The 27,532-nt window shown below is 40.3% G+C and overlaps 2 protein-coding genes and 1 long non-coding RNA gene across 3 annotated transcripts in view; 1 reads left to right on the top strand and 2 right to left on the bottom strand.

Moving 5' to 3' along the window:
* LOC311035013 overlaps positions 1-27,532 on the top strand; it is a 115,264-nt gene that overhangs the window by 42,820 nt on the left and 44,912 nt on the right. The gene's annotated exons all lie outside the window — the stretch shown is intronic.
* Positions 4,268-17,040, bottom strand: LOC311035559 (uncharacterized protein). The gene is made up of 5 exons (XM_084043835.1): positions 17,016-17,040; positions 16,144-16,491; positions 8,301-8,429; positions 6,497-6,633; positions 4,268-4,873 (listed from the first exon to the last, which is right to left on the bottom strand). Exons 2-5 carry the CDS (start codon positions 16,436-16,438, stop codon positions 4,775-4,777), a joined length of 660 nt encoding a protein of 219 aa, XP_083899961.1. The 5' UTR covers positions 16,439-16,491; positions 17,016-17,040; the 3' UTR covers positions 4,268-4,774.
* On the bottom strand, positions 24,256-24,885 carry LOC311035097 (phosphatidylinositol-glycan biosynthesis class X protein-like; the record flags this gene model as incomplete). The annotated part of the gene is made up of 1 exon (XM_084043178.1): positions 24,256-24,885. The coding sequence occupies one exon, from the start codon at positions 24,883-24,885 to the stop codon at positions 24,256-24,258; it is 630 nt and encodes a 209-aa protein (XP_083899304.1).

Here is a 27,532-nt window from a genome sequence, read left to right as displayed (position 1 = left end):
TCAAAGCCTGCTGTTACCTGTATTTGTGTTGTGACAAATAAAGTCTCCTCATTTGAGTCTGCACTCTGGTTCACCTCTGATCGGCCCCATGTAATAGCATTCACTGGTTCTAACCTTTTGAGCGTAGTTTCTCAATGCTGGAATTTTAGTGGGTGACTTTCGTGTAATTTCTCGCTCACTGTGTGGTCGGGGTGGCAGTGAGTGTGAGATTGCGCATGGTTATGCGTGAGCACGTGCGTGCACACGCACGCGCGCGTGCGTGCGTGCGTGCGTGCGTGTGTGTGTGTGTGCGCGCGTGTGCGTGCGCGTGCGTGTGCGTGTGCGTGTGCGTATGTGATTTCTCTAGTCCCCAGCGAGGTGTGGTTTCTAAGGCACTGGTAGCTTTTAATCTGGTTGCATAATCATTGTCAGTGCTGCTATATAGAAGACACCCAACTCTGAGAGGACAGTAGTTTATTGTATTCCCCCAAACAATTCATCATGGGGGGAGAAGCAAAAGAACAGCAGCAGTGTAATCTATGATGGCCACGTCTTCGCTCGACAAATGTCTCTGTGTTCATGGTTAATGGTATTGTAGGTACAGCCAAGGCCCACAGCCTAAAGAAAGGCCAACATTCCGCGAAAATAGGTGAACATGAGGTGAACATTAGGTGAAAATGGTCGATCTACAAGACCACGATGCATGTAGCTAGTAGATAGTAGAAGCTTGTAGATAAGCTATGTTTGCTATACATTTTATTGTTTATAGTTTATTAAATGGATTTGAAGTACAACGAGTGGGTTTAAGTTTGTTACCTACTTATTTTTCTCTGGTGAAAATCCTTTATTTAACCCACAGTGTAGAATATCAATGGCTTTTATGCAGTTACATGAAAAAGTCTGAGAGAGTGTTATGAGAAAGTTTGAGAGAGTGTGAGAAAACAACAGCAGGATGCATGGTGGTTAACACCTTTTTTTGTTCTTGTTGTAGCCGTGCATAACACAGTAAAATCATGAGCGAGTGAGTTAGAACAACTCTGAGAGGGTACAAATGGATCCCTTTGCGTCCAAAAGGTCAGGATTCTACTGTGTATGTCAGTGGTTCTCAACCTTTTCAGGCCGTGACCCCCCCAAAATAATCGTATTTGAACTAGTAGGGACCCCCCACCCTGACAAGCACATGGAATTGTAGGAGTTGAGGCATTCAATTTAGTTTGACTCGGGTCCACAGATAAATATTGTGAAAATAGCTGATCTACAAGCTCACAATGCCTCGCAACACAAGGTGTTGTGAGCTTGTAGATCTGCTATTTTCAAATATTTATATTACTTTCTTATATATACTTTGACAATTTGGCCAATGGTCTTTTTCATCTCTTTCTTTCCTTTTTTTAGGTATTAAAACGGTCTTAAAAGTCCTTAAATTGTCACTTCACTGTCATCTGGGGACCTCCCCCCCAAAAAATCATGTGGGGACCCCCTCCCGACCCACAGGTTGAGAACCACTACTGGGTGTATGTGAACAGTGAAGAAAAAGTGAGCGTTTAGCAGTGACTTTGCATGTTCTAGGTCAACGTACTGTGGGTGTGTCACAGCTTTACACAGTCTGTAAAGTGTCTGAATCACCAGGTCCAGAGATTAAGGGTTTGGAAATTCTTGTGACAATCATTTATATTAGAGAGTACAACTGTAATCAAAGGGTCCATTTCGATACATCTGTGCACTCTCTGAGAGTTACAAATGGATAAGTGAACACTGAGGATTCTTACGGTGTATTTGGCTGTTAAGTGTGTTTTCTTTATGTTCAAGTTTGGACACTGCTGCTGCAGGATAAGTGAGGTTTATTTCATCACTGCTATGTGGAAACGTAATCTCTGCATCATGCATGACGGATGGGAATGTCAAAGTTCTCCATTTGAAATGTCAGCAGTCGCTTTTATATTTTCAGAGGCGGGAATTGTGCATTAGAAGAGTAAACTGTGAATCAATTCAAGCAGAGTAAATGCTTGAATTCTGGGTGATTGGGAATGTTTATATGAATAGTCATATTCTGTGTGTGTGTGTGTGTGTGTGTGTGTGTGTGTGTGTGTGTGTGTGTGTGTGTGTGTGTGTGTGTGTGTGTGTGTTTTTGTGTGTTTATGTGTGTGTTGGAGCTTATGTATCATATTCACACGTCAGGAGGCCTAGCAGAGGATGTGTATACAATCAGAGACAATGTTTCCATTTCCGGCTGTCACTGACCTCGGGCCTGCGTGTAGGTCAATGACAGGAAATGGAAACATCGTCTGTGACGGTCTCTAGGTTTTCGCTTATTATGTAGAGCCCCTCGCTGCCACGGTTTCCACACAGCCACAGTTTCATCCTTGTCACAGTCACAAGTCATTGTGAAACCTTGAAATGTCTTTGCTTGCGTAATCGAGATTGACCACACTATAGTATTCATTAAAAAACATTGGTAGGCCCAAAAAATACCTCAACATGTATTTTGATACAAATAATTACACCAAATGTATCAAACTGAACTGCAAAAAGCTGTTATAAATAAATAAATGTATCAAAGTGTTGTGTATGATGAAAATACAGTAAAATACACAAGCACCACTGATTAGACTAATCACCAAGAAATCAGTCATTTTATCATTTGAAAAAGATCTGCGGGTGCGGGAATAGCTACTGTAGATAGATACATAATATAGTATGTAGCAGCTTGGGTCCCAATGACAGGTCAGGTACAGTACGAGGTATATAAGGCATGTTATAAATAGGACCTGTGAAGGAACATAGATAAAGTAGCCTATACTAGCGGATCTGAAACACATCACTGTGTTATCCAATTCATTTAATTTTTTTAAAGAAATGTCAAGTCTCTTAACTTAAAACAAGTATGACCAAAGTCATAATAAAGCCGCATGTTGCAGGCTTTTTTGGCCCCAATCTTTTCATAGACCTGATTACTTGTTTTTTGGATTGCTTGTTTCTCTCGCCAAACCTGGCAACATTTAGCGTCGCAAATTAACGCTCTAATGTTTTGTATATAAGTAGTGGCAACATTTTGTGACACCACACGGGTCTTCCCAACAATAGCTAAGATTGAAGTCAGTGTGAACATGGGCAAATAATAACTTAATAGCCAAACTAGGTCTAATGAAGCACGCTAGCATTTAGGCTAACCATCCTGGCTGAAGCTGTCTCCCTTTCTCTCTCTCTCTGCTGTGTAACTCCGTGCGTTGCCTTGTTGTGCTTTCTGTTCGTCCATGCTGGCCCCTAATATGGTGTGCTTCCGGGTGGTTCAACCTAACTTAACAATGAGGATCGTTCTGATTGGATCCCTTCCCAACTAGTCCCTCAAAAAGAGTAATTCTGATTGGATCTCTTCTCCATTCGTCCCGCCCTAACATTTTCGTCTCGTCTAATTCGTTGACTAACGTGTCCATTACATTTTCATCTCCCCATTGGCTTAAAAGGGGAGCTTAAACGGGGGGAAGTGTGATGGACAGCCAGGACAGCCAATGAGACTTAGGTGTCGACACTTTTGACTCAGGTGTCGGAAAGAGACTGGTGCTGATGCATAGAGCCGACGCTAGCGCATGCGGCTAAAAATATATATAAATAATACTGCTCATCCATGTGTACGACATTGTCTTTGGGACCTAACCCTATCAGTTTGATCCATTGAAGTTTTTTTTAATATTGTGAAACCTGGGCATGAGTTTCTGAGAATCCTATGCACCCTATGCAGTTAAATCCTCAGTGTTAATGTATCATTTGTAACTCTGAGGGTGTAAAAATGTAACCAAAATGCACATTTCAATTTTGTTACATTTGTACACTTCTTAAAATAACACTGACAATTTTACTGTGTAGTCCAATAGGCAGTATATATTGCTTCTTGGTACAGGTCCTAAATTAAGTAGTTTTCTCATCTTTGTGTCTCAGTGACACAGACACAGATCTATATATATCGTCTCTGTCAGGTGGAAACCTCACATGTCCATAACTCTTCAAATTCAAAAATAGCAAAAGCAGCAGATCAAAACGCATTGCTTTGCGTCAAGCTTTGAGCTTGCAGAGCTACTACTACTATCTGCTACTCTTGATGCTTTTGTGTGACGCTGTATTATGATCAAGTAGGGCATTAATTTACAAATATAACACAAAGAGTTAAAATATGGAGATAAGACGTTTCTGCCCGAAAGCAACGATATGCAGTATGATGTGCCTGGCTCATATACAGTACATCTACATAATCCTTGAAGAAATTAGTACACGGCATAACGCTGGATAATACTGAGACTTTATAGAAAAAATATTTACATTGCTATACAGTAATTTACAAATGCATACATACAGAAAACAATGATAGAAAAAGAAATATCATACTGTCCACCCTGGCTTTGAGTCTCAAAACCTATGGGTCATGTCTATCAGGATGCAACTGGAACAGTGTTGATTCAACAGCACGGACATGGCACCGCTAGGGTTGGGATCTGGAACCGGAGGAACTGGAGGAACCGGGTCCGGCATTGAGCCGGAATCGGTTCCATCACATTTGGAACCGTTTCCGGGAACCGGTTTATCACACTGTCAGAGCTGGTTATGTGTGAATTTAACGTCTGCTATACAGTTACAATACCGGTGTCTCTTAAAACTTTTAAGGTCAGTTGAATGAAAGTTAAAAAAAAAAGAAAAAAAATCTGGCGGATCATGTGACCCTATACCACCCATATCTCTTTCTACCGTTATATACAATAATGTGGGGAAATGTATGTACAGTACAAGATATCAGAAAATACTGTTAAGTGTCCACTGGGCTCTGCGGCTCCTCATCCGTTCCACTGCCTTTGTCCTCCGCACGTTCAAAGTAGTCAATGGACTCGTAGAGCGTCACCTGACACTGTGAGAACAAACCAGATAGAGAGAGAGAGAGAGAGAGAGAGAGAGAGAGAGAGAGAGAGAGAGAGAGAGAGAGAGAGAGAGAGACACACACAGAGAGATAGGAAAACCCATCATATGGAGAGTGAACATCTATTTATTAACTTATCCACTTGAGTCGCACCGCAACACGATTTGAGCTTGTATAACTGCTATTGAAAAATAAAAGTCTAATCCCCCCCTCACCTGTATATAATGACATGTCCAAAATTGGGATGCCAAGGTTAAAGTGGTTAAATCGTTATACCAAACAGAGACACATTTACTGTTGGCATCCAGACTGAATAGGTGGGGATTTATGGGGGTGCTGAAAAGATCACTGTGTCTGTCACCTTGCTTGACCTTTGTGTGAGTGCTTGCAGTGTGGAGCTGAGTGGGTGTGAGTGTTGGGTTACAATTAGTCAGAGATGCATGGGTGGCTGGTAGCAGGCTGGCTTTCACAATGCTCTGTCAACACTGGATTTGTTCTGGGCGTCAACAAACATGGATGGATATGTTGGAGCAGACTTCAAAGATGTATTTATCTTTCTAAACTTTATTAAAAAAGGTGCAATGATCTCTTGATATCATTTGGATCGTATTGCGCATAATTTTACAGGCCCTACAGAAAAGTACTATAGAAAAACAATAAAATATTTGGCAACAGCAATATGTTTTACACTAAAAGAAGGCTAAAAGAAAACTATGATTTGAAAAAAGGTGTGATAAAATGTATTAGCCCTAACCCTAAAATTGATTAGTGTATCATGCACAGTGCTTATACATCCCTCGCACACAGACACATTCTGAAAAGGTACCTAAATGCGCCCACATGCTATGCTAGTGACTGGCAGTAGCTTTCATTTGTGGCCTCTAGGTTGATCAATATCTTTGTTACAGTTATAAATGGCTCAAAATAGCTACATTAGGCGTAAACCATTTTTCTTTATTTCCTTCCCCTTTTTAACGTGAGAGCAGATATAATAAAAAAGGGATGCAGTAAGTGTGATATTTATCAGCCCTGCATGCCTAAATATACTGTATATTCACTATCTGAGCCAAAATAGAAAACTTTGTCCCTCCTGACATGCCCATTGTAGGGACGCTAGGGTTCATGATTTATTTATTTATTATATTTTTGTATTAATCAATTTCTGCTTCCATAGGTCAGTGTAGAGAGACATAGATAGGTGGGAGAGAGAGTATGGGAGTAACATGCAGCAAATGGTCCGGCCGGCCGGGGAATCAAACCGGCGATTCACTGTCAGGCATTAGTGCCATATGTGGTATACACTGGTCGCCCAGGTCTACCTTTAACCCATTAAGACCGGGAAGGGAACGCATCGGTGTCATTTTAGATTCTTCGTTATAGCCTATATAACCATTATTTTATACTTTGGCTATTGGCAAAAATAGCAGATCTACACGCTCATAGCGCGGCACCGAGTGCTGCGCTATGAGCTTGTAGATCTGCTATCTTTGAACAGCCAAAGTATAAAAATAATGTTTAAAGTGGTTTCACCAATGCGTTCCCGGTTAAAGGTCTACCTTTATTGAGCTCAACAATTGTGATAGGTGACCTTGTTGTCTGTTACTGTACACTCACCCAATGTGAGGAGCCACGGGAGGAGGTGGTGCTGTGTCCATCCACCCCCATCTGCTCCTCCAAATCTGCCATCTCCGCCGCTGTGGAGGAATCACGGTGGTCATGGGGCACCTCATAGATCACCCTGGCTGCTTTCCCTGACACACACACGCACGCACACACGCACAAACAGCCACACACGCGCGCACGCACGCACGCACGCGCACACACACACACACACACACACACACACACACACACACACACACACACACACACACACACACACACACACACACACACACACACACACACACAGGATTTAATTGACAGTTATTGAGCCATCAGAATTGCAAACCATTATTCTTTAGTCCGCTGATCCATCTTCACATTGTATCTTTACTGTGTTCTGATACCAGAGTAATCAACATGTTACCTTGTCCCTTTGCTCCATTCTTATTGTGAGCAGATGGTCAGTGCTTGAGGTCTAATGACAACATAATACCCCCACTGAAACCCTTTCCACACAAACTTCACCCTGGGCTAACGGTACACCTTTCTTAAACCTGCACCCCATGCTTAGCAACACTTCACACTAGCACGGTTAGCGTCACTTTTAACGAGGTGGTCATAAACACCACTCTGTAGCAGGGTTACAAATCACTGTTCAAAGAACAATAGGGTGAAACATTGTGTTAAAATGTAAGAGTGAGTGTTAAACTGTTTTTATTATATGTTGACACTTGCTTTGGCAATGTAAATGTATGTTTTCTCACGCCAATAAAGCTCCTTTAATTTGAATTGAATTGAATTGGGTGGGTCATTTGACTATACAATACCAGCCCGAAACTGTGGGCTGGGGTCTTCTAGTGTAAAGTATGACATCCTAAAAATGTAATACCTGGGGACAAGGTATCTCTATTCTTCTTCCCTTCCCTGAAAATTACAAATGATGGGAGCTTGTACAAAAAAAAAGATTTCACCCACTATTTTACACCTACAAACCTGTGATGTGACAATAAAGTTGAAGTTGACAAATGTTGACCCAGGATTACATGAAACGTGATACTATTTTTTAAAAACGTTTTTCATCCCTGGGAAATTCTGTTTCAGCTTCTTCACCCATGAGTGCTGCCCACAAAGGAGCGCGGAGGGGGGGGGGGAGGGCAGTTACGGGTTAAGTGTCTTGCTCAGGGACTTTTCGACGCATTGCTGAGGGCTGGAATTGAACCTAGGACCTCCGGCTTCCCAGGAGGTCCCAATGGGCTCTCTAATTCAGCTATGGTCGCCTTACTGTATATAGTGAACCCAGGGCTATTGGAGCCCAGAACAAACTCATATTTGTTAAACAATCTATTAGTCAATCCTTTTTTGCCCAAACTTCAAATCTCTTCGCTGAAAACAGCTGATCTACAAGTTCACAATGCGTTGCGTTGCATTACGACATTTTGTGAACTTGTACATAAACTTGACACAATAAAATTCAAACATTTGTGAATTATTAACCATGTAATGATGCCAACATTAACTGAATTATCCATGTTAGTACATTTCTTTAGAAGATGTATGCAAATATTGTGTGAAATCTAAATCTAAATCACTGACATGTATTGACAATGGTATGGTCCTTTAACTACATGAACCCTATAACATCCCTATTCTGGGCATGTCGTATAGGTGAACGTTCACAGAAAATAGCAGATCTACAAGCTCACAATGTGTAGTACGCAGTGCGCTTGTCGATTGGTTATTTTCAGGCAAAGAGAAAAAGTATATGTAACCGACATGTATAGGGTTTAAGTGGTTAATAAAATGTTTGGTATACCTTGTCCATTCCGCAGACAACAGAGGCAGATGAACGTGATGAAGAGCAGTGGAGACACGATAGCCACGGAAATCAGGACAGGCAGTGACAGAGACGTCAGAGGTTCTTCAGTATTAGAACCAGGTGAATCTTTAATGGAAATACAAAAAGAAAGACAAGCATCAGAACACTGCCAATTACATACACAATTGTTAACTGTATGGTCATACAGTTTCAATCTGGTCCTGAAACATATTAATTTGCTCTTTTTGTCTATTTTCAATCAACCTTCTGGTTGCGATCCACAATAAACATAATAATATGGACCACAATGGAAACATGGGGCTTTTTGTGTTATCCTTTTAGCAACCTTTGACTGCATGTATACCTGTACTGTCAAAATCCATCAATCAAAACATTGCAGCTACAATCATTTGCATACTGATGTGGAGACTTTCTATAAAGATAGAACCAAAAGCTACAATGAATATCTTGCGGAGGGGCCATTTGCAATAAAAGCCTATGTAGCGATTGTGCTACTAGTCCCATTTTATATTTGTGTTTTTGTTTATTTTTCCATCACTGCAACAGTTGAATGTTTTATGAACCCCTGGTGAACCCATGGCGTGTTACTCACCAGTGCTTGTGTTGTGCCAGGCTGTAACTGTGATCATAGTTCCATTCCCTTTAGTCTGATAGAATTCTGGTAGGTCTATAGTGACTTTACAGATGTATGTGGCTGAATCATTTCTTGGTATATTTGACAAAGTCAACATTGAACAGTTACAAGCAACCTTATCCTGATCAGTCTTACATAGGTTTTTTTTCACAATTACATTCTTAATCTCTGTTTGATTTTTCTGCCAGTTAACTCTCACTCTCTCGAAGTCTCTATTCCAGCAGCATTGGATGTGGACAGTATCTCCCTCCATGACTGTGACATCAGGAGTCTGAGTCACAGAAAACTCATTTTCAGATGAAACACCTAAAAAAAGAAGAAGAATGATAATTTAGCACTGTTTATACAAACCACATTATTACAGTTTCATACATTATAGTTTATGATGATCTAACTAGCATGCACACATCTATGCTGTTTATCTCATTGACCAGTGAGTTCAGTAATAAAATAATACACAATGTGTAACTGGTACCTCTGTACTTTTTCTAAACTGTTAATAAAATATTCAGTCAATCAATCAATGATCTTAACATCAAGCAATTTGCCATTTGATGTACTGTTGTGTTGAAATGACTACCTAACGATACTAATAACATAAAAACATCCTGGATGGCAAACTCCTGTATGCCTAATCTATGCTCTGTTGTACAACGATGTTGTCCATGCATTGTGAGCTTATAGATCGTAAATTATTGGTACGCAACACCATCGTACGTCAAATTATAAATCAGGCTTCATTGGATCAGCAATAAGGGTATAGCTTTTACGTTGATGTTCATGGTACTGTATTTCTCAAACTAACCATTACATTTAAGCAGAACTTTTTTCTGAAAGGCAATGAGTTCAATCTACTGTTGTTGTCCAAAACAAATTCGAAAACAATGGTTGCAAAAACAGATTTTTCAAATGTGTAGGTTTTGTTTGCATATTACAAACAATACCACATCACTGCATTTCAGCATAATATAGTATCTTGCTTGATAAATGATAACCAAATATTTGCTGTACGTTCAAATCCAACCCATGAAAGCCGGGGAAGCATCTGTGTCATTTTAGATTTTAACGTTGGTTATTAAAAGATAGCAGATATACAAGCTCACAGCGCGTCACTTCAACTTTGCGCCGTGCTGCAAGCTTGTATATCTGCTATTTTTGAACATTTTTTTTTAATCTTGAAAGCGTGAGAACTACTGATTTAGAAGCCATTTGTAGAATCGGCCTCAGGTCTTAATGGGTTATAAATACCCGATTATTACCTTATGACAGTATCATTACCGTATTACTATAAATGTGACCCAGAAGCAGTGGTGTACAAAGTACTCAACCCCTGTACTCCTGGTGAAATATTTTTGTACTTATTACAAATTACAAAATATTTTTTCTTTTTAATATCAATGCATTGTTGTATTGAAATGTAGACATTTTCCAAAAATACAAAGATTTTCCAGTTTTAGCAATAATAGTGAAGATAGCAGATCTACAAGCTCACATCGAGACGTGATGTGAACTTGTATATCTGCTATTTTCACTACACTTTATCTATAAATAAGGTTTAAGAGTTAATTCATAATGTACTTTTTACCGTCGTAGAAATGTAGTGGAATCAATAGTACAATATTTGTCTTTGAAATTATGTAGTGAGATAGAGTGAAAGTCATAAGTATCCAAAAATACAAATACTCAAGAAAAGTACAGATAGTACAAAAAAGTACAGTACTCAAGTATTTACTGTTTTGTCCACCACTGCCCATTATTCATGCTGGAAGTGAAATAAATGCTGCGTATTTATGCTGTATATATTGTTTTTAACCTACCCCAAGAGGAGATAGAGCAGAGAGAGGAGAGGAGCAGACTTCTCAGGAGAAGCTTCATCATTCTAAACAGTTCAAACTCAAGTTTACCTCTGATTTCTTTAAAGCTAACCCCCTCCCACAATACAGTCACACACATGCACTGACAGAGACACGCCAACTTACCAGATACACACGAGAACCACACGTCGTACTTTGCACGCACACACACACACGCACACGCACACGCGCACACACACACACACACACACACACACACACACACACACACACACACACACACACACACACACACACACACACACACACTGGGTGTACTGATCATCCTGTCACAATGTTTTTGAACGAAAAGGAAGTGTTAGCAAAATGTTAACCACAGCCTCTGTTGGGAGGTCACATCTCAAAGCGTAGCGCTCAACCGCACGAGCAGAGATAAACGGACATCTTGAGGAAAGTACATCATCACACATTGTTCCGACTTTCTGTGAGAAACTTCACTTGACATCAGAACAGATAGACTGCAGAGAAGGTATTGTGACAAGGCCCCTGCTGCATGACTGCAAAGTGACAGCAGATAACTGAGAAGAGTGTAGGTGTTAAAGATTATACTTCATCGCACAGGGTGTTGCGTTGTTAGCTTGAAGATCAGTTCTTGTGAGCAAAGGTCACGTCATACAATAGTAGATGGCTTAAATCAGAACTATAAATAACACACACATTAAAATATACAAACTTTTATTGTCAAACGTTGTTTTTATAGTTTTTTTTTTCTCAAAATATCTGCAGAATTCCTTATCCATTCAGACTGTGCACCAACCAAGTAGGCTACAGAATACAGATGCATGTGTGCGTGCAAAGAGGCCCTACATCTTACAATACCTGGCCTTGATGTAGCCTAGCAAGGTAATGGAGGGCTATTATGACTGGTGTTAGCATATTTCTGTGTGGTTGTTGTTGTTGTTTGTACGGCGTAGAGACTGTTGGTGGGGTGGGTGGGGTATAGGGGATGTTTATCACGGGTCATGAGCTGGACTCAAAACCAGAACAGTGTGAGTGGGTTTGTTTTGTGGTAGGTATATATGCGTCAACAGGCTGAGCCAGTGCACCCTAGCACATGACGAGTTTAAAATGTACATTCATAATTGTATATCAGTGGTTTTCAAAGTGGGGTCTGGGGACCCCCAGGGGTCCTTGAGGGGGTTCCAGGTGGTCCCAAGCTAAATGATTGATAGTTAGGATCCAAATGGACCCTTACAGGTCTGTAAATCTGGGAGTATACAAATGGAACCAAATGGACCCGTTCCATTTGTATAGACGAATCCACAGACGCACTGCCTGTAGGCAGCCATAGCTGCGGTGTCAACGCTCCGCACCACGACACCGCAGCAATGGCTGCCGACAGGCAGCTACAGTCTGTGGATTCGTCTATACTCCCAGATTTATGGGGGCCCAGAGGCCTTAATGCATACCAAACTGGGGATCTTGAAATTAACAAGTTTACTGATGTACAATGGCTGGCTGATACAATGTTTTTCCTGAGTCCTCCTGCTATAGAGGCGATGAACAGGAGGTCACACACTGGTCTCAGGCTGTCCTGGGCAGGACGTCTCCTCTGTGGACTGCACTTTAAGGTAGAAAAACAAAATGGTTTTATGAAATTAGTGCGACAGTAGAGAAACAGTCTTACTGTGATGTTTGAATGTGTTCAACATGAAGAATCAGGAGTTTCACCTCTGAGTCTGTTTTTCTTCCATTTGTAGTAACAGCCCACGGCCACAATCATCACAGCTGCAATCAGGCCTCTCACGGTGAAGGCCACCAGCATAGAGTTGTCTGGGATCTCCGTGGTATATGAATCTAACCAACAGGAAGTGTAACTGGCAGTGTAAGAATGGATCGTTTTCAGAGTTAAATTAACATTCCAGATTTTTTTTTCGCGTGTTACTCACCATTGCTTGTGTTGTGTCTGGCCATGACTGTGATCATAGTTCCATGCCCTTTAGTCTGATAGAATTCTGGTATGTCTATAGTGACTTTACAGATATATGTGGCTGAATCATGTATTGATATATTTGTAACAGTCAATGTTGAACACTTACAGGCAACCTTATCCTGATCAGTCTTACATAGGGGTTTAACAATTACATTCTTAATCTCTGTTTGATTTTTCAGCCAGTTAACTCTCACTCTCTCGAAGTCTCTATTCCAGCAGCATTGGATGTGGACAGTCTCTCCCTCCATGGCTGTGACATCAGGAGTCTGAGTCACAGATAACTCATTTCCAGATGAAAAACCTTTAAAAAAGAGGGGGGGAAATAAAATAAAAGAAGCATCACAGTATCACTGTTTATAAGAAACTACATTATTTTATGCAATGGAGGATGGAGCAATTTTAACTGATGCTGTATTCAAAGGATATCTTGCTGTCGGGTGGAAACCCTGTAAAAACATTCAAAATAGTGAAAATAATCTAAATTATAAACTCACAACTGCAACGCTTGTAGATCTGTTATTTTCACTACTTTAGTCCAACACTCTTGTATGATGAAGTAGGGCATTCATTTACAAAAAACATAAAAAGCTGAAATATGGAGATATGATGTTTCCGCCTGACAGCAACGATATTCTTCTAACAATACCAATTTTAACTGTAGACTCTCATAAATTAGAGAAAAAATGTCCACACATAATACTGTACCAAACAGAAGATTTAACAAAGCTGACAGACACAATACATAGAGTACATTTAAAATTTCTTGTGGCCGGTTTACAGGTACTATACCAGATATATAGTTTAACTGCAGGGGCCAACACCTTTCCCCATGAGGTTAGTGTTAGTTATTTGTCTAAACTTCATTTAAATTTAAATGCACTGACTGAAAAGCAAGATTTGGATATGGACGTAGTGTCCGATTAATTAAGTGCCAACTGAGTTTATATCCAGTCCAGACAATATAGAGTTACGATTCTATTAATAAGTGTTGATTTAACTAATAATACAGTATGTCATCTTCAGCAGTTTAAGCTGTCTTCTGAGTCTCCTCTTGTCATTGATACAAGTGGTTCTAAGGCCAGTGTAAATACGACTGAGAGAACAACCGATCAATAGATCTAGACATGCTGTGCTCAAAAACATGGTGTGTCGTGGATACAATTTCAACCCATTTCATATAATGTTAACCAAAACAATTTGGTAAAGGACAACAGCCGTCTCAAGATTCAAGAATCAAGAGGAGTTTATTTGCCAGCCTTGCACTCACTCTTATGTACAAGCAGCGAAATCTGCTGATGACCTGTTCGTAATGAAGCCCACTTGATCTCTATGTATAATATGAGGCTGTACGAGGCAAATAACACTTTTAAGTCCCCTTGTTACGATCTTCAAGTCCCCTTAAAGGCACTTTAGGTGCAAGCTTTGTAACCATGCCAATATTATTTCTGAACTCCTGTTATTCTTACTAAAATGTATGTCTTGAGGCCACTATAGCATCATACCGTTTCAACAAACATTGTTAATAATAAAGGAAATTAAGATCTGTGACTGACTTCTCTTTACCCCCTCCAATGATGTAGACTAGAGTACTGTATGTCTTCATTTGCTTGACCACAAATAGGCTACACTAACTCTAAAATTTGTTTTTTCTCCTTTCTGTGCAGAACCTCAGTATTCAATTTAATGAATTTGCTGGTTCAAATGAGATCCAAGCAATCATGATAATGATCTTCAGAAATGTCAGAACTTACCCTTGGTAGAGGCGAAGAGAATAAAACCAAATAAAACAGAGAGATGTTGCATGTTTCAATGTAATGCCGCTCAGTTGTAATAAGGAAAGATAATGAAACTTTATTGGTACAGCAGGGTACCTACTAATAAGGAATTCACACCTCTGTATGTAGTCACACAGAGGAGGAAGTTGCCTCATGTGCAGATGTGCGTAGCGCCTGACAAACGTAGTTATGACGACCATGCAGACTCGGGTCATTTGTTCTCATGCTTTAGAAATAACATGCACATTAAAAATATAGATTATTCATTTAATAAGTCATTACCAATTCAACACTGAACTTCTTCAGAGAAACATTCAATGGTGATACAATACGCCCAAAACAAATAAACAAAGAGAAGAGATACAAACTTTTATTGTGAAACATTGTTTTTATAGTTATCTTTCTCAAAATATCTGCAGAATTCCTAATCCATTCAGACTGTGTGCACCAACCAAGTAGGCTACAGAATACAGATGCATGTGTGCATGCAAAGAGGCCCTACATCTTACAATACCTGGCCTTGATGTAGCCTACCAAGGTAATGGAGGGCTATTATGACTGGTGTTAGCATATCTCTGTGTTGTTGTTGTTGTTGTTGTTGTTGTTGTTGTTGTTGTTGTTGTTGTTGTTGTTGTTGTTGTTGTTGTTGTTGTTGTTGTTTGTAAGGTGTAGAGAGTGTTGGTGGGGTGGGTGGGGTATAGGGGATGTTTATCACGGGTCATGAGCTGGACTCAAAACCAGAACAGTGTGAGTGGGTTTGTTTTGTGGTAGGTACATGCGTCAACAGGCTGAGCCAGTGCACCCTAGGACATGACGAGTTTAAAATGTACAAAGTGGGGTCTGGGGACCCCCAGGGGTCCTTGAGGGGGTTCCAGGTGGTCCCAAGCTAAATGATTGATAGTTAGGATCTAAATGTATCTGTAAATCTGGGAGTATATACAAATGGAACCAAATGGACCCTTTCCATTTGTATACTCCCAGATTTATGGGGGCCCAGAGGCCAATACACAGGAAGTCACACGCTGGTCTCAGGCTGTCCTGGACAGGACGTCTCCTCTGTGGACTGCACTAAGGTAGAAAAACAAAATGGTTTTATGAAATTAGGGCGACAGTAGAGAAACAGTCAATGGTGAGTCAGCTTACTGTGATGTTTGAATGTGTTCAACATGAAGAATCAGGAGTTTCACCTCTGAGTCTGTTTTTCTTCCATTTGCAGTAACAGCCCACGGCCACCAGGGTCACAATCATCGCAGCTGCAATCAGGCCTCTCACGGTGAAGTCCACCAGCATAGAGTTGTCTGGGATCTCCGTGGGGTATAAATCTAACCAACAGAAAGTTTAACTGGCAGTGACACAGATTTTACGAGTTTACTGTATATACAACACAACACAAAATAACACAACACATCCCATCCATCCCATTACATCATCAAATTTTCAAAAGTATAAAAGGTTTTAAGTGGTGAAATGAACACATGTTAATGTGTATGTACCACTGACTGAACACAGACTAGGGTTACATCAAATCAGAAGAACTTGCTGGATGCATTACAGGTGGTATCTGAGAGGCAGAGTGTGATCATCATCAACTCTTGTTACTTACCATTGCTTGTGTCCTGTCTGGCTATGACTGTGATCATAGTTCCATTCCCTTTAGTCTGATCGAATTCTGGTATGTCTATAGTGACTTTACAGTTATATGTAGCTGAATCATTTCTTGATATATTTGATAAAGTCAATGTTGAACAGTTACAGGCAACCTTTTGCTGACCAGTCTTACATTGTTTTTTGCCTACAATTAAATTCTTAATCTCTGTTAGATTTTTCAGCCAGTTAACTGTCACTCTCAGGAAGTCTCTATTCCAACAGCATTGGATGTGGACAGTCTCTCCCTCCATGACTGTGACATCAGGAGTCTGGGTCACAGAAAACTCATTTCCAGATGAAACACCTTTAAAAAAGCATCACAGTATCACTGTTTATAAGAAACTACAGTTGTGGGCAGTTGAGTGTAGGCTGTTTTCGCCAAAAAGCAACAGAAACAGAGAAAAGGCCATTCTTTCTGATCAACAATGAAGTGAACGGCTGTTTGTTTTTTTGCGATCACGTGACCCGCTGCTTCTCTACTTCTCTGGGAGCCAAACGGTGACCAATAGACGAGCGAACAGCGCCATCGATTTGAAAACCGCTGAAAACACAAAATCTCGTCCTTCTCGTCATTGGCAGACTGCTCCTTAGCAAAATATGACGAGAAATCTCGTCATAATAAAGTCAATTAAGATCTGTGACTTCTCAGTCATCACCTCCTCCAATGATGTATATCTCTTCATTTGACTGAGCACAAATACACCCCTAAAAACTCTAAAACAAGTTTTTCCTCCTTCCTGTGCAGAACCTCAGTATTCAATTTGATGAATTTGCTGGTTCAAATGCGATCGAATCACAATAATGATCTTCAGAACTGTCGGAACTTACCCTTGGTAGAGGCGAAGAGAATAAAACCAAATAAAACAGAGAGGTGCTGCATGTTTCAGTGTAATGCCGCTCATATAACACAATGAAACTAAACTGAAAAATAAGGAATTCACACCTCTGTATGCCGTACGCAGAGGAGGAAGTGCCCCCTGTGTGGGCACTTCTGTAGCACCTAACAAACGTAGTTATGACGTCCATGCAGACTAACCTTGTCATTTGTTCTCATGCTTTTGTTACATAGGCCATAAGAGTATTCTAGATCAGTGGTTCTCAAACTTTTTCATGTCAAGGACCCCCAAATTGACACTTATTATCCCGCGGACCCCTTTTTGATTGAAATATATGCCAAGGACCCCCATGAGAGAAGAGTTTTACGTCTCTACCAGGGATTTTCAACCATTTTCATTTCAAGGACCCCCAGTTTGACATGCATTAGGCTACGGACCCCCATTGAATGGCATTTCTATCTCTGGGACTCCAATTTATATTGTAAAATCAATGTATTTAACTCTGAGAGTGTACAAATGGAACCAAATGGACCCGTTAGGGTCCATTTGGTTCCATTTGTTTTTTGATTTTTTTTCAAAAAAAAAAAAGTGTACAGAAATTGTTTAAAAAAATGTTTTTATGTGGACACGCCTCCAGTTCATTAAGTATGCCTGGTTCTCACCTTAGCACCTCCTCCACCACCTTAGCACCACCCACCTGTCCTAGTCCCTCCTCCTCCTCATGCCCACACCTGTTGTGTTATGATAATGAGGGGGAGGGTATGTTTTTTGGGGGCTCTGTGATGTCACTAAAGGGCTGTTTCTCTATTGGCACGTTTGACCCTCAAGATTTCAGCCTCCAGGAAGAAACTCCAAATAATCAGAGAAGACATAAAACACCATAAAACCACCACCGGGGGGCTTAATGAAGTTCTATCAACCTCATAGACACATGAAAAACAGAAAAAGTGCAAAAACATGGCACCAGCTCTTTAAATTGGTGATGAGCTCCTTGGTATTTTTAGTGTTGAGGGCCGGGTTGTTCTCATTGCACCACCTCATCAGGTTCTTCACCTACTCTCTATGAGCTCAGCCTTGTTTCATCTGCAAACTTCATGATGGTGGCCTTGATTTCATTGAATTTTAAAGTTGTAATGTGTGCTCCAAGCAGATTTCAAACGTTACAATTTACAATGTAAGCATTTAGCAGACGCTCTTAATCCAAAGTGATTTACAGTAAGCAAGGATAACACGAGGCAAGTAGTAATCTAGGATCATAGGTAAACCAATAACCTCAATCATAAAAGTCTAAACGGTATCAAATAAATCAATAATCTATACATTGAAACTATACAAACTATACACACTATAGGATACCAGGTCTACAAATGACAACAACGTCCCCATCAATTATGGGGAACACAGCTCCCTTGAGTAATCCCCTGAAAGCAGTGTTTATGAAATAGTTTGGGGGGTGCTGGGTCTCTAAAATGAAGGCTTAACATTAGCTTTGGACCCTAACCTAAAACTGAAACCCAACAAGTTTTATCTAACCCTGCTGCACAAATAATCATTTTAACTCTACGCTAACTCATCATTACACCTGGCTCATTTATGTTCTTTTTAACTCTACACTAACTGATCATTACACCTGGCTCATTATGTTCTCTCTCTCTCTCTCTCTCTCTCTCTCTCTCTCTCTCTCTCTCTCTCTCTCTCTCTCTCTCTCTCTCTCTCTCTCTCTCTCTCTCTCTCTCTCTCCCCTTTTGTCTCACAGGGTAAATGTGCTTGATTGCAAGGTGGGGCAGGCGCCTGAATTTCTCTTTCTTCTATGTACACAAACAGAAATGGTGCATTTCTTTGATACAAGGACAATCCGCCCCAAGATTCATTTAGGCACAGGCCTATGTCTTTCCCCATGGAGGACAGTAATAGAACAGATGAGAAGTCTCCAGTCATCTACACTGGAACAGAGAAACACATCTGACGTGTAGTGTGTCATATACGTATAGGCATGAAGATGCAAATTCATGTTTGTGGAAAAGCTGTTGTGCAACATATCACTCAGAACCTCTTGTACCTGCAGTGGACAGTAACAAGGTACATTTACTGTACTTCAGTGGTTCTCAAAGTGAGGTCCGGGGACCCCCAGGGGTACTTGGGGGGTTCCAGGGGGTCCCCAGCAAAATGTGTTAATATAGCGTCATTATCATTTTAACCACTTTATTTATATTTCATTCTTTGGTTATTCAAACATAGCAGAAGTACAAGTTCATAGCGCATCATTTTTGAAAAATGTAGAACATTTAACACAAATCTAATCTTCTGGGGGTCCCTGGCACAAAACATGGGGATCCGCGGCTAAATACACATCAATTTGGGGGTCCTTGACATGAAAAGGTTTGAGAAACACTGCTGTACTTAAGTACATGGACTTTATTTTATATATATTTTTGGATACTAATAACTTTCACTTCACTACATTTCAGAGACAAATATAGTACTCCACTACTTATCGGGAGAAAGTACATTATGAATTAACTACCTGAGCTCTATTTCAAATATAGTGAAAATAGCAAATCTAAGCTTACAATGCATATAGCGATGTGATGCGTTGTGAGCTTGTAGATGTGATATTTTCACTATTATTGATCATCATTGATAATTTTTTGAACATTTCTGGAAAATCTTATATTTTCCTGGAAATTGTCTACAGGGAAATGTAGGCTACATTTAGCCTACATGTAATTTATAAGAATACATGAATATTTTTTAAAGCATGAACTTTTGAATGCTTCAGTATTTTTAAAAGCGAGTACTGTTGTTCAAATCAAGTACAAATTTGACAGTTTATATGTAATATGTTTAATATTTGACCAGGAGTATGACTCAAGTACTGGGGTTGAGCACTTTGTCCACCACTGCTTGTGACCCACTTATAAGTCCAGACTCACTGTTTGCTCACGCTAATGCATATCACCATGCTGTTTTGTTAATGATGATGATTTGTCACAAGCGTATTTTATAAGTGGCTTTATCTCCCCTTTTCTCACACACACACGCACGCACGCACGCACAAGCGCGCGCTCACGTTCACGTTCACATTCAAGAGGCGTTTCTCTTCTGACAGAGCAGGGTCATAGTATTTGAACCGGCACACACAGGCCCTGGTTCGGACGTGCTGGAGACTCCAGAGGAAGCTCATGGTGATAGATTCTCCAACCATGTTCCTCAATGGTCAGAGGGGGACCGGGGGACTGAGAAACTGCCACCGAGGGCTGGTTCATCTCATCATGGATGGGATTCCGAAAATACCAGTCTGAACGTTAACTAGAGCAGTCTTTGAAATGAGACTGCATTTCTATCTCCCATGGACTTGGCCAAGAAGAGGTCTTTTTCACACAGTAAGATGATGAGACTAAACCAAGGGGCTTTGTGACCATATCAACACTCTCAGTTTGCACAGATACAAATATGATATTGTCACCACACCACAAGGTAAATATGTCAAGAAAGACGCATCTCAAACGGCGAGGCCCAGATGGATGCAGTGATAGTGTGATGCTTATGTTGCAGCTTATCATCAGCAATAACACAGGGGATCTATGTGTGCTGTGGACTGTAGATTCTGTCCTCCTTGGCTACAAGTAGGCAGTGGGCCTATAGAGGTAACCAATAATGGTTACCTCTAATGAAGCTAATGAACCTAAGCTAATGAACCTAATAAAGCTGATTGAAGGCACATAGTGCCATCAATCAGCCCATTACCACTGTTGAGGCCCAAGGGCCTGCAAGAAAATGAACACCATATAGACTATATGGTATACTAGATAATATACAACCCATACAGCAAAAAAACATGGAATCAATCCAATATTGTCACATCGCTCTTAAAGAAAGAGATAATCTTATTTACAAGTCATCTATAGAATTTTACAAGAAGAATACATTACTACAATACAACTTCCAAAGTATAGAAAATACTTTCTAGTTTGGTGAATATAACATATTCACCAAAACTATGGTATTTTCTATAGGTTACTTTTCTATATACCATATAAGATGTGTGTATATTATACACACATTTTAGGGGCACAGCTATAAAGGACCCGAGGAGAACCCTCACCCCATGATTTGAGACAGAAATATTTTCACTAACAATTCTTCATGAATGTTGTAATTAAGTTCGGCCAATCAAATCCGGTTGTTGCGTTTTGTAACACATTTGTGACCCACATGGCAATTGTAAAATAGGATATAGGGATTAAATGGTTAATTTAGGAGCCATGTTGAGATGCATTTCACCAGCACTAAAAGACTAGCTGCCTCCTCACACGCAAGGACATGCATGTCACGCCATCGGTGAGACCAGCACAGAGGAAGTGGTCTATGTGGCCTATTTTCTTCGAAGGGCTGATCTATGTAACAGAAACAGGAAGACCACCACTCAGTGTTGACATGTCTGCTTATTATAAGCGACTTTGGGCATGTTTTCCTGTAAAGTTGCTTGTATTATTGGCAGTCGCGGGTTGCAGGTTTTTGGGCTTGTTTGTAAAATGTAGTTGCTTATTTGGGCTTGTTTCCTGTTGTTTAAACCAGTGGTTCTCAGACATTTTCAAGGCAAGGAAACCCCCCAAATATATATTTGTCCACAGATCCCCACATCTAGAAACAATTAGTGCCAAATATTCAAAATTCACTTTTTTTTGGGAGGGGGATATTTTGTGCCAAATATTCAAAATATCTTGTAGATCGGCTATTTTCAAATAGCCAATGCATATAGGTTTAAAGTGCTCATGTGGCCTATATTAGTCACTTCTTTTGGGCTTGTTTTCATAGACCTGGTTGCTTATTTCTCTCGCAAGATCTGGCAACTCTGTGACCACTGCATTCTCCATCAGCTATGACAAACACCTGCTCAGTGGCATGGGAAAATGTATTTGCTTATTGTATCAACAACATGACTCCGTGCTTCCATTGGTCAGCGCCAACAACATGTTCTTTTTTTACCGCTTTAGCCCTGTTTTATACTTCACAGTATGACGGTGTCGTGTGGCAAAAAAAAAAAGATCTACAAGCGCACGTTGTAAAGCGGCACATTGTAGATCTGCATTTTTTGGCCATTTTTCCTGTAATGCAGTGTTAATTTTGTTGACGAGTTAGACTAAGACTATTTCAGATGACTAAATAGGACTAAAACTAAATGGTGTGTAATTCAAAAGACATTAGCTGTCAAAATTAACACTGGCAGTGTTAATTTAATTTTGTTGACTAAGACTAAGACTAAAAGATTAAGAATTTGATATTTAGTCGACTAAGACTAGACTAAGACTAAACAATTTCAGATGACTAACATAGGACTAAAACTAAATGGTGTGTTAAGACATAAGACAAGACTAAGACTAAATCAGAATTTGCTGTCAAAATTAACACTGCTGTAATGACATGCCCAACATAGGGATGCCAGTTTGAAAAGTGCTTAACAAGCAGATGGGGTTCATTGGTTTGAATTGAGTACAGTGACCTCCACTGATCAATTACGATTAAAACAATGATATTTATTTTATTGAAGACTTTCTTGGACAACCCAAAAAGAAAATCCTGAGCCTTTAGTTTAGCTCTTTTTTAGTGTAAAATGTTTTCACCTAGGTATAAGGACAATATAAGAACCCTGTATCATTGACAAACCAAAGCCAGGGTGTTTCCAGGCCTGTTCTGCTCTCTGGTGGATATTCACGCTCTTTACATGACACACTGACTGCCTAGAAGCTACAGCTTGTCCAGAATGCAGATGAAAATGTTTTAACTCTAAAAAAAACAAAAGCTTTAATAGTTCACAGATTCGAGCATCCTGGTTACCTACCTATTCATTTCAGATTTCTTTTTAACTTTTAAAGCTCTGATTGATTGATTGATTGATTGATTGATTGATTGATTGATTGATTGATTGATTGATTGATTGGTTGGTTGGTTGGTTGGTTGGTTGGTTGGTTGGTTGGTTGATTGATTGATTGATTGATTGATTGATTGACTGAATAGATACTTTATTAGACAGAAATGTAAATACCACGAGGTACAGTCAGACATTTGAGCTGAAAGGATAACACAAAAAAGTCCTGCAGACTCCAGTATATAGTCCTATGTATTCATGGACCTACAGTATGGACCTATTATGGACATCCCAGACAGTAGCTTAATAATGCAGACTTCGTTCACACCACCAGTAGCAGCAATTTCTATGTGAGTGTGTACAAAGCATCTGAAGGGTCTACTCCACACACCAGACCTGCTACAGCTCAATTCATTGAGTTGTATCAGGTTCCATATACAATAATACCCATTAAGTTTTTGCTTACTCTCAAATGCCTTCAGCATCATCATTCCCAGATTTTGGAATCCAGTTACTGCCTTTAACCCCAGTTGTGGCAGCAGGATTGACTGGAATCTTTTATATCCATGTATAAAATTAATACCAAATAAAAAAAATAGATATTTTACCAAATAGTGAAATAAAATGTTATCAGAGTACTTGGACTCCAGTCTATGACATCAGTCATATATGATGCCAGTACTATGATGTCATTACTGGGGCTTCAGTCATTTCCATATATGGGGGAAAAAGAGAGAGAGACACAGCACAATATTATTGTCTTCACTTTCTTGACTTCTCCTCATTCTGTTCATTGCTGTCATCATCATCCAACAAACAACTTCTCTTGAATGACAACAATATTATTTCATTCTGACCTGTACTGTAACTGAGGCACCACATGAGAATGAGTTCTTGGCAAAGAATCTCCGTGCCTCTTTAAGGTCAATCTCGAGTTTCTTCTTTCTTTTCGCAATTGTAATAGTGTGGGCACACTATTCCTTTTCTGTTTAATCTGGCCTCTGCCTCCCTCCTCTTTTCTGTTTCTTCTCTTCCACGCCTGCAGAGGGGGAACCATCCCCACTACCAGTGTACTGCTTGTGTGTTTCCTTCAAGAGGTACACTCATCCTAGCAGCTAATCTGGGACGTTCTCAAGCCACTGCCTACATATGGCAGGTTTTTTTGGGATGTTTGAGTCATGATGAGCTGTCCCATGGTTGCCGTTTTTATTTATAGGTATTTTAATTCACTAACCCTTCATAACAGTGTAATGCAAAATTACTCTTTGTAGAATTCATTAACTTAAAAAATAATAAATCCATTTACATAATATACAGTACATTACAGCTGTTAGATATATACAGCGCAGCATACAATCCACTTTTAAAAAATCCCATGTTTCCAGATGGATTTGGAGAGTGCTACACAGCATGTCAACGTAACTACAAGGGTTCCAACACAAACACTTGTCATCAAAGAGCCGTCACCAACCGGAATCCGGAAGCCTGCATGACAGGAGTGCTCCTGACGTTGGACCTTAACCCACTGACATGTGCTGGAGTTGTCGGCGGTGCATGGGGCTTCCACGATGGCATGAGGTGATGATGATAAATCGCCAAGCTGTGCACACGTGTCCGCCGTACGCAGCAGCAGCTCTGGGAGTTCTAAATGGACTAGAACAAACTGTTCACCGTCATAAGAGGGCTCATGGTAGCGGCCATGGATTGGAACGACCGCTTTAACGAGTGTGGGATTCTGTTCATCCAGAGGCGGATACACAAGTGCGACGAATCCCACAGACTTGTGAGCAGGGGCCTCCAGGTCAATGGTTGTTGAATCTAGGAGTACATCCAAGTCACTGTGATCCCTTAGCGATGACAGTTCATATGGATCAACATAAACGCCTCTCGGCCATCGATGAATCAGCAGAACTTTGAGGCCAGCAGGAACATCATGACCAAACTGGACAGTGGTTACCAGCTCCCTGTGAAAGCCCTTTTTATTGACCTCCATTGAAATTGATACAGTCAAAAGCCACGGCTTAAGAACACCACAGATTTCATCCTTCGTTCCAGCAGAACACATGGCTAAATATGTCAATGCAGTTAAGAGTAAAAAAGAATAAATGTTAGCCAAATAGTTTATGGTTGCCATTGTTTCCCGGAGAAATTCATTCCGTTTGGACAGAAACAGCCGTAATTGTATATGTATAATGTAATGTATAATGAATAAACGCCCTCTCGAGAAAATGAAGGCGTGTATGCATATCAGTATGACAGTCTTGCCCAAATATGGATTCCCACACTGATGTCATCAATAATGACCTTGGTCTTGCCCAAATAGGAAGTTCCACCTAAGCTGGCGGAGATATGCCCTTCACTGACCGCACCTTTCTAGTTGTGTTCATGTGTACTGTCAGCGCCATCTCCACCTCTGTACAGCCGGTGATGAGAAATATCTACCGTATCACCAATGTGGAGAAAGATATGTTAACATCTCAAGTCCAATTAGAGCAATAACTAAAAAGAAGTTGGAAGAATGCGATCTGAAGAAAATTCACTGATGTGGTCAACAGCGGCAGAGATACAGTAGTAAAGAGATAAGCAAAAGCCTGAAACGTGCATCACATAAATAAAATATGTGGCTAAATGTTGTGCATCTGTTTCCCGTATTGAGTAGCCTACAAACTCTGTCATACAGCCCCCAGTCGGGGGGCCCCGAAAGGTTAGAATAATGTCACACTCTCTGGCGTGTGCAGCAGAGCTCCCCCTGGTGATTCAAAAGCAGTGCTCGTGGCCCGTGTGGGGAGATAATGTTTACGCCCCGTTTCTTTGTGTGTCTGGACTAGAATCTCACAACTCGCTGGACTAATTAATTAGCAGCACGTTTCCTTTGCTGAAACCGTGCACAAATATGGAGTCATATGTCAAAGATACATCATAGATGTCTGATGTCATAGACTTATATACAAATATGGCTTACCACTCTTGGGATTAAAGATAATGAGAGTACCTCTTAGAGAATGAGGCCTAGCTCAAATTGCTCACTCCAGTGGTTCTCAAATGGTGGTCCAGGGATCTTGAGGGTTCCCTGAAGGGGTCAAAATGGACCATTACAGGTCTACGTAATGGTCGGGAGTCCTTGAAAAAGATTTAAGAGCCACTGGCTCACTCCATTACGAAGCATGTTTTGCTCACAGCTCACAGTTGGTGAGGGGGGTAAATATATGACACTAACTTCTTTCTGGCCAGCACAAATGGGCTTGCCTCACCTACAGAGGTAGTGACCCTCTCTCACAGGTGACTGTGACCGACATCAAAGCAAGCATCATTATAATTTTACTTCTACTTGTTTGCCCACAGTGGGGGCATTGCCTAAGAAAAATAGTCATCTGCCAATGGATTCATTTTGGCTGTGTGTGCCTCATACATCATACCCTTCTGAATGAGCCTGGCAAAGTTGGACAGTGTAGAGGGAAGTGGATTATAACCCTATCAGGTGTTCTAAGCCAAGACGTACATATCAGAAAGAGTGGTGGCAGGATTAGGCTTTACCTGGAAGGAGGGTGTGTCTGTTAGATGAACTGTTCCAGGAAGATAGCACTGTTAAAGGACAACTTTGGTTTTTTACAACCAAGGTTTATATTTTAGCTTGTAATTAAAGTAAATAAATGATGAGTGTATTTTTTTTTCCATTTACTGCTTTCTATAGTTTTAGCATTTTTTGCGATATTTTTTACAGTGGGCGGGGGCATTCTGTCCGGTGGCTAAATATGCCTTTTTTACACAATAAAAAAGGTCCGGCTGTCTGAGATGGCCAGATGTGAGTTATTGGGGGCTAGAAGAGCTACTGTAAATAATAATAAAGAAAACGCCGGGTTAATGTGTTAAAAAAATGCATATTTAGCCACCGGACAGAATGCCCCCGCCCACTGTGAAAACACTGTAAAAAAGATTGTGAAAATTGCTAAAACTATAGAAAGCAGTAAATTTAAATTTTTTAACACTCATCTTTTATTTACTTTAATTACAATCTAAAACATAAACATTGGTTGTAAAAAAACAAAGTTGTCCTTTAAGGCTGTTTTATACTCTTAAAAGTCTGTCAACAACTGAAAGATTTTGTTGGCGGACATGATGACGTCAGTGTAATGTCTGCTTTGTCATCCATAGTAAGCATATTTCATCTCTGATGCACATGTGAGACACACCAGACGAATAGACGAACCCCATACACACACTGGAGTTATACTTCAACTCACCTTTACAGCTTCTGCAAAATGTGATTTGCAGTGATTCCCACAAATTGAAAAGCACCATTTGGACTAGTAATAGTTGAAACAACAAGGATAAAACAAATTGATGAAAAACAGAGATTTTAAAATGGTATCATGCAAAAATGCTGACTTGAAGAAATACTTGAAACTTCATACTTTAAACCAAATAGCACACAAATCACTTAAAATATGGTGGCATACAGATGACTGTGTACAATTTCGTTTTCCTATTGAAGAGCCATGTCCAGGAGCAGGAGCTCCTGCTTAGGTAGAACCAAGACACCGAGACGAGAGGGAGAATTTAGATTGAATTTGTCTCCCCGCTGACCGGAGAATTTAGATTGAATTTGTCTCCCCGCTGACCATCAGAACAGAGACGTGTGT

This window comes from Gymnoscopelus microlampas (assembly GCF_963454915.1).
Source record: "Gymnoscopelus microlampas genome assembly, chromosome: 19".
Taxonomy (NCBI): domain Eukaryota; kingdom Metazoa; phylum Chordata; class Actinopteri; order Myctophiformes; family Myctophidae; genus Gymnoscopelus; species Gymnoscopelus microlampas.
This window is presented reverse-complemented; position numbering and strand designations above follow the sequence as displayed.